The 12,428-nt window shown below is 35.5% G+C and overlaps 1 protein-coding gene across 2 annotated transcripts in view; it reads left to right on the top strand.

Moving 5' to 3' along the window:
• ARHGAP5 (Rho GTPase activating protein 5) overlaps positions 1 to 12,428 on the top strand; it is a 63,308-nt gene that overhangs the window by 30,397 nt on the left and 20,483 nt on the right. For both annotated transcript variants that reach the window (XM_084791788.1, XM_084791787.1), the window contains exon 3: positions 6,032 to 6,179. In XM_084791788.1, the coding sequence (XP_084647914.1) occupies positions 6,032 to 6,179 (148 nt within the window). The remainder of the gene's footprint in view (positions 1 to 6,031; positions 6,180 to 12,428) is intronic.

The raw sequence follows: 12,428 nt of genomic DNA, 5'->3' as shown, positions 1-12,428 counted from the left end.
AATCTTTGCTCAGTGGCATTGGCAGTGGGCTTGTTAGTTATTTGTTTAGTTCTCCATTGATCTCAGTTGGATTTTCTTTAAATCTTTAGTTGGATTTATTTATTTATTTTTGCTTAATTTGTGTGACTTAAAATAGCTGTTCTTACTCTATTCATATTTATTTTTGTTTCAGTTTATCATTAGCAAAAAGGAAAGATCAAAGAGCTAGCCACATACATTTCTTATTTTTATCTTTGTTATTATGCCCCGCTTCAGTTTATTTTTAACTTAGCCACCAGTATATCCTAATACTCTACCATATGTGTGGTATATATATTCTCACATTCTCACTCTCTTTCTCTCTCTCTCTCTTTCCCTCTCTCTCTCTCTCTCTCTCTCTCTCTCTCTCACACACACACACACACACACACACACACACACACATTATCTCCTTTAAAAACAGATTTTATAACATTTTAATGTTTTTGTATGTATGCATATGGGCATGTACATGGCATGAGTATGTAGAGAAGAGGACATCCTGTGGGAGCTAGTTCTCTCCTTCCACCATATGGACCCCGTAGAGTGAACTCAGATCAGGTTGGGTGGCAAGAACAATAGCCCACTGATCCCATTTCTTAGGCCCTGTGATCATTTCTTGTTTCTTACCATAGTCCTCCTTTTAGAGTAGGTTGAGGTTTTTTTCTTTAGTCTTTTTTAAACAAATTTTTAAATAGTTTTACCTGAAAATTAGCAATTACATTTTATTTGTCTAACATTTCTGTATGTGAGTGTGAGTGCCATCACACATGTGTGGAGGTTCCTCCCTTCTATCTTACTGAGGCAGGGTCTTGTGTCTCTGCTACTCTGCATACTGTATGCTAGCAGGCCTGTGAGCTCCCTGTCTCATTCTTTTGTCTTTACCACCTGTTTCACAGTAGGGAGATGCACGCCTCTGCACCCAGCTTTCCCTGGGTTCCAGGCAGCTAACTCAGGTACCTGTTCAGTCATCTCCCCATCCCTATATTTTATTTAATAACATAACTTCTGTCACTTAAAAAAAAAAAGTTTAACCATACACAGTGTTCATTCTTAGATTTTTATAAGGAAAATCTCCTATGGTAAGTTTTATTGATATTTCAAATATATGTTTATAATTTTTAAGGAAATTTGATTTATTGGATCAAGTTCTTACTCTTTAGCTCAAGCTTGCCTTTGGACTTGGAGCATTCTTCTCACCCTAGCTGCTAAATGCTGGAATTTTACAAGGCTGAGTCACCTTGCTAAACTTGCTATAGAATTATTTTATACTCACTTTTCCCATGCATGCTCTTGTCAGTGATCTTATGACTTAGAGTTTTCTTGAGAACTCTGAAGCTAGCTGTATATTCCCTTTCTATCTCCACTGTTGGTGGTTTATTTATTCTATCTAGATGCCTTTAATAATCTTTGACGCCTTCTGAATTCAACATATATGACTCTATCTCTGTGTTTACTTGTATTTGTTGTATACAAATTCAGTCCATTAGTTTAGAAGAGACCTCAATTTTTTTTTTTTTTTTTAAGGATCATTTGTGCCAGTTTATTTCATAAGCAGTGTTCCTGATTTTGGGGCATATGTTGACAAACAAAATAGGTGAGGTGAAACTCCTTTCCTTAGGTAGAGCTTTCATATTGTGGCAGAGTAAATCTCCTTCCACATCCTTATCCCTCATTAAGAAAGTAAGAAAAATGAGATGTGCCAAGTTACATGGTGTTAAAATATAAATAAGTTATATGATGTTGTCAAGACTAGTAGTGGGAAGGGGCTAGGGAAGACAGTGACCAGATTTCAGTATTTAATAGGCTTTTACTGTGGGTTTCCTTGAAGATACAAAGGGAACAGCCAGTGCAGAAGTACTAAGACAAGAACATTGTTGACAGGTTAAAATAGAGAAGAAGCTATGTAGCTGTAGGGAATAAATAATGAAAACAGTAGAGAATGAGGCCATTATAAAGCAGCGTTGCAGGGCATTATTGGGGAGCTAGTATTCTGGGTGCTCTTGAGAATGGCCTAGCCCTCTAGGGAATAGCAGTAGAAACAGTCATTGTACTAATCCAAATACATGCTGTGATGGTAGCTTTTAAAACTCAAGAAGTTAACAGTAAATATGGTTTTAAAAAATCACACGCATTTCTATATGTTTGTTTAGCAACTGGAAGAAGGTGTGGAAGGAAAAGAGAGATCAAAGGTTCTGTTGAAAAAATTTTCCTGGGGAGACAGCAGAGAGAGCAGCCCAAAGAAATGGTTCCACCCAGTTCTAGCTTGGTGAGCTAATGAGCTTAATTGAGCTTACTTAGCAGGAGCATAGATGGGGGTCACGTGTGGAAGCAAGGCTGCTACACCACCAGAATCCCCCTTAATCCCAGAAATGTTAACCACTTGATATATCCTCAAGGTGGGATGAGCTGCCTGTTTGATTAGTAAGCCTTTTGCAGGGCTGGCTTGTGGCCTACCTCGTGAGCCCATCCTTCTACAAGAGAATGTTAGTAGGCCCAGTGTTACAACAGCCCTCTGTAGGAAGTCACAGATGGGTACCATGCCCAGAGAACAGGATTCCACAACAAATGACTTAGTTATTTTTAGCTTGAGCAACTTGAAATGATGGAATTGCCAACCAATGAAATGTATAGATAATAGTTTTGTGGAAAACAATGGGAATTTTGGATGTGTTAAATAGTTATTTTACATTACTTTAGAGTTGAGGAGAAGGGTGAATTGGACTGTACATTTGAGTTATCAGAGTGTGGGTGGCATTATGAAGAGGATGAGTTTAGACAGAGAATATAATCAAGGGCGAGGCATGCGTTTTCATACCATTATTACAGAGTACACTGAAACCAATGCCATCAGGCAATAGAGTGGTCTCATAGAGTCCACTGGAAAGATTGCTTGAGAAGTCAGGGAAAATGAGAACTGAGAACTAGCCATTGCAAAACTTCTGTTGGCATTTAATTTAGAAGCATGCTGAGAATAATGAGGACTAACTTGTGTTCATGTAAGAGTGAATGGAAAGAAAGGTGAAGCCAGCCAGTCCAAATGATGTCTGCGTCTTTCCGCCAAGTCTACCAGCAGCAACTGCCAAAAAAGAGAGACTTTTATTTTTTTTTAAACATGAGAGCAAAGCCTATTGACTCAGAGGGAAAATCAGTCTTCCCCAGGGGTGAACCCCCTAATTGGTTATCAAATACCAAATGGTCAGCCCTAAAGAAATTCATACATATGAGCAAAACCAAATAGACATAGAAGGTTGTTGGTTCTATACTAATTTGTCTATATATGCATGTGTGTATAACAGTAATTAAAGAAAAAAGGCCGTGAATTTCAGAGAGAGTAGGGAGTGTGTTTCTTGAGAGGAAACTCGAGGGAGAAGATGAAGGGGGGGTGTAAATGTAGTACACATACATGATTTTTTTTAAAAGTAATTGGTAACACACCCCATGTATTTGGGTATATGTAGTAGGAGTGGTTTGGTAAAAAGGTAGAGCTATAATGGTCCTTAATATTTTATTCTACTGTTTTCCTCATAGTCTTTATTTTTGCTGTCAAAAGATTGTGTCTTTACATTTCTTCATTATCTCATTTATTTAATGTTTATTTCAAAAACAGTGTCTAAGAGACTAGATTTTCTTCCTTTGTTAAGTTCTTTGAAAGCCTAGTCAGTTGCCTTACTGGGCTTAAGTTTTGTTCAGTTTTTTGTTTATATGCTTTTGATATTATTTGATATAATGTTTATGTGAGTATATTGCTGATGTTACCGCAGTAAGGATAGGGAAGAAAACTGTTTCTCTTCCTGGCCCTATTTATTCATACTGAGACTTTAAACTATCTGCTGTACACTTAATTGATAACCTATATTACATTATTTGAAAATAGAACATTTGTTTTATTGTATGTTTTGGCAAACATAAGATTGATTTAAAATTGGCAGGCGGTGGTGGCGGCAATGGTGGCAGAGGCGCACACCTTTAATCACCTCTGCACTCTGGAGGCAGAGGCAGACAGATTTCAGTTTGTAGCCAGTCTGGTCTATAGAGTGAGTTCCAGGGCAGCCAAGGCTACACAAAGAACCCTGTCTCAAAAAAACCCAGATAGATGATTGATTGATTGATTGATTGATAATGAATAAAAACGGCAGTATAAATCCTTGAGTACAGAGAAACCCTGTCTCAAAAAAATCAGGTAGATAGGTAGATTAAAATGACAGTATAAATCTTTGAGTGTGAAGGTGGTACCAATTAAATTGGACCATTGTAAGTCAGCTCTTTTTTCTTTTTTCTTTTTGAAAAGTTGGAAATTCCACTTCTCAGTAAATGTTGGGGGAAAAAAAACCTACATTAACAAAAGATATCCTTGCATTTCTTTTACTTAAGAGAACGAGGTAACATTTTATAAAAGTTGTGATTATCTAGTTTTAGCTTATCAATTTTAAGTTATGTTACTTTGAGTTAGTGTCAATTAATGGCTATATAGAACAGTAACTCTAGCCAAGAGATGGATCTCAGTAGTATATGAAGAGCTTTAAAATCCTGCATTTGTCAGGCATGTATATCCCAGTACTTGGGAGATAGAGGGAAACACTTTAATTTGATGACAGCCCTGGGCTACAGAATGAAACCCTACAATTTCTTAAATTTGTGAAGAACTGCTTGGATTGATTCTGTTGGCTCAGAACTATAAATTATAGAACAAAAAGGAATTGTATGCATTTTTAACTCATTTTGAAATCTAATCTAAAACTTTTCTTTTCCTTCTCTCTCTTTTCTTTTCTCTTTCCTTTTCTTTCTTTTTCTCTATATACCATAGGTTGAGTTCACTTTGTGGCCCACACTGACTTTGAACTAGCAGCCTGCCTCAACCTCACTAGTGCTAAGATCACAGATGTATACCCATTTGCCCTGCCCCAAAGTACTTTTCAGCATGTAAACGCATCATTAGAACAGTTACTGGTCACATAGGTTAACTTCCCCTATAATGATAATCAGAGCATACCTGTATTAAAGTACCCTTTTAGAGTTAGTGAAACATTCCTTGCTTGGGGAATGGTGGTGTTATTTGTTTTTGTCTGTTTTGTTGGTTTGTTTTATATTAGGGAAAGTAAAATTTGTAGATGAAGTTAAACTGAAAAAAAAAATGTAGAGTTGTCCATAAAAGGGCTCTAACTATCCTTTTTGTTTTGTTTTTCGAGACAGAGTTTCTCTGTGTAGCCTTGGCTGTCCTAGGCTCGCTTTAACTTTATCCTTCTATACCTCAGAGATCCCCAGCTGGCTGTTTGTAACAGAATCATCTACAGAGATAACATCTAATCCAGAAAGGTTGAGTTAGAGTCCATGAATAGTTGTATTTCAGACAGTGTTTAATGTGTTTTTGAAATGTTCACTTCCTAGCGAAGAATCCATTTCTTTCTCATATTAGATTTTGGAAATTCTTGTTTAATCATTTAACATTTCTGAAGATGTTTTCTACATTTCTTTAGAAATTTATGTTAAAATGTAAAGGGAGTAGATCGGAAGGAAATGGGGAAGAAGGGTGGTGGTGACATTAAAAGTTTATGGAGTCAGATAGCCTCACTTATAATCAACCAAGGATGATTTGTTCTTATAAATGAGAACTTATACAAAACCACAATTCACCTCAAAGGCTAATAAAGTTGATAGACCACATACAAAACAAGAAAGGGTTTTAGTTATCCCTGTTAGTCCTTTATATTAACATTGAAAAACTATTTTTCCAATCTTTTGCTATTTAATTTTTCCAACCTCTTATTTATCCAGTCTTATTTTCCTAAGAGACCATTTTCTTCTAGTCGGCTTTTGTTTTTTTCCTGCTCTTTTCTGTTTCCATTGTTCAGTTTATGTTTATTAGAATTTATCAGGGCAGATATTACTGGGCATTTGCATTGGATGTGGCTTTTAAATACTTCTTCTGATCCGAAGTATTAATTACATTGCTTGGTAATATTATGGAGAAAATAAACGTTAATAGTTTTAATTTGAATATGTTTTCTTGTAGCATAAAAAGAAAACTAAGACCTTCAATCCACCAACACGTAGAAATTGGGAAAGTAATTACTTTGGGATGCCCCTCCAGGATCTGGTTACAGCTGAGAAGCCTATACCACTATTTGTTGAAAAATGTGTGGAATTTATTGAAGACACAGGTAGGCTAGAAGAATCAATACATGAGATTTGATTTTTATTTTCACTTTTCTACAATAATAGTTTGTTAATGTGATATGTTAGAGCTGTTTTTGAGTGTTAGAGTTCCCATTATTATCTTCTTAGCCACTCTGAAGGTAGCCATCTGATACTTGAAGTTTTATTGTTGATCAGTAGTGATTTTGAAGATCTTCTCTTGAACATAATAAATAACTGTATTGAAAGCTAAAATGTTAAAATTACCTAATTCTGGGATTTAGAATTATTTCATTACAATAATGCTAAGAGATTACAACTATGATTTGAATCAGTACTTTAAAAAATTAATATTTTAAACCTAATACTATTTATGTTACTATACATATGGGTAATTTTCTTTAAAAGTTAAGGCCATAATTACATATTTGTAACTGGCAGTTCATTCTCTGTGTGGTGTTACTACTTATTCAGCAGTTCTAGCTTGATGTTATTTTATATGGTTTGACTTATGTTTATAAGGAATGTATAGGAACCTCACAGTTTTAAAAGCAAGTTTGTATTTATGTTTGTTTTGTTGCAATATAGAGAATTGGGCTAATAAGAGTTGGGGAATAGATTTGAAAAATGTTATACTTGAGTGTGTTTTATTTTATATATTGTTTTTTGAGACACGGTCTCACTCTGTAGCTATGGCACTTTCTGTGTAAACTCACAGAGATCCTTCTGCCTCTACCTCCTGAGTACTGGGTTTAAAGGCATTTGCCAGCGTGCCTGGCTATTGAGCATGTTTTAAATGAACTCGTTAACCATGAGCCTATGTGATAGGATGAACTACACTTATAAAAAAAAGTTTAAAAACATAAGCTACGTAAGTTTCAGCCTTATTTGCTTGTAATACTTTTAATTGTGTGTGTTTGTGTGTCTGTGTATGTGTGTGTGTAGGCATTTTTAAAAGCTAGTATAGCCATGTCTTATCTAAATAATAATGCTCAATTTTATTCATGGGTGCCTTACCCTTTAGTCCAATTATCAACTTACTTCTGTATAAATATACTGGTTTGTCTATTTGATGAGGAACGGTAACTTCTGGTTTTAGTAGAATATGGCACAATACTGCTATTCACTTAGTATCATGATTGAGACAATATATCTCCCCTTTCAGTTAATATGTGTTAGTTTCTAGAGTCTACATTTGCTATGCACTTACTCTCTCCTTTAACAAGCACTTAAAAATTGGCGTTTTAAACAGATGTCTTGTTCGACTTTAAGACAGGAAAAAACAAATGCAAAGATTTTTCTAATATTAGTTCTCTGCTTTGGAGTCAATGATTTCTTACTTTCTGTAGTAATATATTTAGGCCTGTGAATATGACATATTTGTTGTTTTGTATGGGGAAAGAATTTCATATATCCTAGGCTGACCTTAAACTGATATTACTCTTCTGCTTCCCAAGTGCTATGATAACAGGCATACATAAGTAGACCCAGTTTTATTTGGTGCTGAGGACCAAACCCAGAGCTTCATGCACACTAAGGAAGTGTCTCCGCCAACTGAACTACATCCCATCCATAGGCCTTAGGGATATGACTGAAGAAAATACTAAAATAATAGTTTTATTTAAAAAAGAAAACAAACTCAAAATGAACATTCTTTTTACAATAGAATGAAAATTAATTATTTTTAAAATACCAAATTCTTGAGTATTTTCATAGTAAATGAGTGACCTGTATTGAGGGAAGTGACTACAATTCTAATTGAATTCTTTTTTTTTTTTCTTTTTTTCTTTTTTCCTGGTTTTTGAAACAGAGTTTCTCTGTATAGCCTTGGCTGTCCTGCACTCACTGTGTAGAACAGGCTGGCCTCGAACTCCCAGCGATCCACCTGCCTCTGCCTCCTCAGTGCTGGAATTAAAGGCATGCGCCATCACGCCTGTCCCTCAATTATTTTTTAAAATTTATTTTTAATTTATATATTCACCTAATTCAGTTCTTTGAGTCATTGTAGGTCAAATAATGGGTAATGTGCATGTTTAAGTGCTTTGATGGAAATAGCTTAAATATATGGGAATACACTGCCTAGAATAAAACTAGAATCTTCCTCTGTATTGCTTGCTCTTATTACAGATTTATGTAAACTGATTATAAGTTTTGGCACAGATTGTCAGTTGCATAAGAATTCACTTTAGGTGCTGCTGGTTCTGGTTCCTCTCCCTGTTATCCAAGCAGCTCATGAGGCTGAGTGGCAGACCAACCTGGGCTAAATGGTGAGGCCTTGTCTCAAAAAGAGTGTTCTGTTTACAGCTCTCAGAGCGAACTATAGCATAATCACCAGCACAGAGTTCAGCCTGGAGTTCACAAGAAATGAGGATATATAAATGGTTTCCATTATTTTAAAATTGTATTTTAGCCATTTACATATTGTAAGCTCTATTAGAAGCTATGAACATTCATTATAATCAGCTTTCTTGTTTCGAGGATTAAATGTTGAACAATCTTGATAAAAACATAGGTTTAACTATGGCACCAGCCAAGGACTATACGTGCAGTAAACATCAAACCCCTACGCAGATCTAGCCAATGGACAGGACATTCCACAGTTGAGTGGAGAGTAGGGACTGACTTTCACATAAACTCTGGTGCCCCATATTTGACCATGTCCCCTTGATGGGGAGGTCTGGTGGTACTCAGAGGAAGGATAGCAGGCTACCAAGTAGAGACTTGATACCCTATGAGCATATACAGGGGGAGGAGGTCCCCCTCAGGAACAGTCATAGGGGAGGGGAGTAGGAGGAAAGTGGGAAGGAGGGAGAAATAGGAGGATACAAGGGATGGGATAACAATTAAGATGTAATATGAATGAATTAATAAAAAAATAAAAGTAAAAAACCAAAACCCCCAAAAAACATGGGTTTAAAATGAATTGACTTTGTTCTAAGAATTACAAGAGATGAATATTATCTATTATATAGAAAAATTTCATTGCCTCAAAAAGCATCTAATGTTGTATAATTATATATAATGTTAGCATTGTATTTTTTACCAATGGTGCTCGAGGTCAAACTTGGGGTACTGTGCATGTTAGGCAAGCTATCTACCAGTGAGCTTCATCCAAATCCTATTACCTTAAAAAAAAATTAATGCTCTATTAGGTTGAGAAAGTATTCTAATATTCCTAGAAAATTTCCCTAAAGGGTGTTGGTTTTTTTTAAATTCATCAGTATGTTTATTGTAATAGAAACTAATTATCCCATGCTTAAATAAATGTCCTTGTGGTTATATGCCTACTTCCATAAAACATATCTTACTGTAAGGACTCTGCATCGACAACACTCTGGACAGAAGCAAAAAAACAAAACAGTAAATAAAAATGGCTGCTGAGACAGTGTCAGTTTCCCATAGTCCCCTTATAGTTCACACTTTGTAAGTAGAACTTAACATCGCTTACAATTACATCAGCTTTGGTAGTAGTATCCAGTATCATGAGCATAAGACACACTATGACCACAAAAAAATTTTTTGTACTTATACAACCTTGTATATTTCAGCTGTGAAGGTCAACTCGTTCTTAACAAGAAGGCTTTTTATCCAGTCAGTCTTGACCTTTGGGCTGGTTCACTAGTAGATAGGAGAAACTAAAAGATTCTTCATGTCCCACATTCGCCGGTGACTCCCAGGTTTTATATGCTAATTTCTTTAAGATAAAAGGAGGGACTTGCATCAGAGCCATGTTTATGAGGATGTTTTGTATGAAGGAGATCACATTCTTATGCATCTTCTGTCATCTCTGCAGAATCTAGTTTTGATGAAAAGCCTTCAGTCTGGCTGATGTTAATTTTATGACAAAGTTTTTCTGCATCTTCAGAGATGATCACAACATTTTTACTCAGTTTCATATAGTGAATTATATTGGTTGATTTTCAAGTAAGCGAACCTTGAATTCCTGAGATAGATACCACTGGGTCATGTTTTATACTCTTTATATATTGTTAGCTTAAATTGCTCAAATGTCAAGGATCCAGATTACTTATGCCTAGTTATAATTACTTACTGTAGCAAGATTTTACTCAACTCCCTATGTGTTAAAAGGTATTCTCAGAATAACTTTCAATTTCTGCCTACAGAACTTTTCTTGTCTTGCATGTACAGTACTCAGCCAGTTTGTAGAGAATTTCATACGTGAATGAGGCTCTTAGCGCCACACCACCCCTGTGTACTGTGCCCCACAGGACAGGCTTCAGTCTTTCTGATCTCTTAACCTGTATCTGCTAGATTGTCACAACTGTTAGGCTTCCACCTCCTGCCACTGTCATCTGAAGATTCTCTAGGCACCAAATTGGGGCATTCATATAGCTTATCTCACTTGCTTTTCCCTATGGATAACAATTTTGAGCTGGGGATTTAGTGCTTCTTTTAAAAGGTTGAATTTTCCCATGTTTTTAGTTGTTTGCTGTGAGGGGTCAATTTTCATGCAGTAGAAGCAATGTCCATATTTAATACAAGTAGAATCACAGTAAAACATTAAACACTTTCAAGATAGTTTGTATATGTTGCATCTAATGTGTCTGTGGAATATTCAAGTAAAAGGCTAAACTTCTGCTGCATATATGGCTACAAAGCTCAGGAAAGTGTTTTGGTTTTTAGATGCTATTTTGGTAGTTGTCAGTATATAAAAATTAATGTAAGCTCTATGTTAGTGAATTTTCAGGATCAACATTTAAAGTGAGAAGAAAAGTTCAAATTGTTGACACACTATGCAAAAGAGAGGCTCTACAACCAGAGGAGGAAATAAAGAATCATGGCTATCAATATTAAATAATTTAAAATTTTAAAGGTTTTTTAAGGTAAAATTCATAAACTTAAAACTAGCCATATTAAAATGTACAACCCAGTGATATGTATTATATTTCATATTGTAAAGCCACCCCTTGACTTGTTTCAAAATTCTTTAATGGCTCTAAAGAAAACCTTATGCTTATAAGAGTTCCCTACTTTCTCCAGCTTACCAATCTGCTTTCTCTTCCAATGGACTTATTCTGAATATATCATTTAAGTATAAGCATATACTATCTGAAGATTCTGTCTAGTTTTTCTGACTTAATGTTATTTGCGATTCACCTGTGTAATAGCATGTATCATTGTGATCGCCCATAGTTTGTCTCCTTTATTATTTTGTAGTCACATTCAGGTTGCTTCTACCTCTTGACTATTGTGAAAAGTTATACTGTAAGCAGTATATGAGAGGTCAACACTGTTTATATCATTGTTAACACTGTGTTCTTTATGCTTATATGTCTTAACTATCTCTTATTTTTCTTTTAATATGGATTACATTTAACCTAGATTATTTTGATAGTATTGCCATAAGCAGTGTTGTTTTCTTTTCATTTATTTAACTGCTCCTGGGTCTCCCCCCACCCCCAGATCCTTCCTACAACTATTCCCAGGCATTTTACTAGGTACTATTTAATTGAAATTTATTTAAATTACACTTTTTAGTGAAATACTGCAATATACAGTGTTTTGAATATTGACCCTATAATTTGACTGAGTTACCGTACTAGCTCTGTTAGTTTTTTGTTTGTATGTATTCCTTTAAACTTTGTGTATGTGTGTAAATATATGTATATAATGCTGTCTAAGTAGGTATAGCTTTGCTTCTTTATATTTGTATGGCTTTGTTTCTTTTTATTGAATTTCTAATGCATTGGTGCATTCCAGCGTGAAAGCAGTTCCTCTGTGATGTTCCTTATCTAATGGGGTAGACAGCTTTGGGATTTCACTGTAGCTCTTTCATAAATAGTGCTTATCCTGTTGAGGAAGCTTTTCTTTTTTGTTAGTTTTTTGAGGCTGCTGTAAGACTTTTAGAAGCTGCCTACAATAAAATTACAAAGTTACTTTGTCAGATCTGGAGGCTAGAATTCTGAAATTAAAGCATCCAGGATTAATGCTCTGTTTGAGAATCTAGGTAGAATTCTCCTTTGCTTTTAATTTCAGTTATGGTTCCTCAGCTTACAGGCACTCTCACTGGGTGTCTGTTTTCTCTTTTATTTTAAAAATAATTGTGTTTGTTTATTTTGTCTGTGTATGGGTGTGAGCATGTGCTCCTATGGAGTCAGAAGATGACTTGGTGGAGTCTGCTCTCTCCATCTGCTATGTACCTGGCATGGAAATAGGTTTAGCTTGAACCATCTTTAGCTACTGAAACATCTCACCAGTCCATTTCCTCTTCTTGTGTTGGTTATCAGTCATGTTGGGTTATTTAAGAGTCACCC

This window comes from Acomys minous, assembly GCF_964271855.1.
Source record: "Acomys minous genome assembly, chromosome: 8".
NCBI lineage: Eukaryota > Metazoa > Chordata > Mammalia > Rodentia > Muridae > Acomys > Acomys minous.
This window is presented reverse-complemented; position numbering and strand designations above follow the sequence as displayed.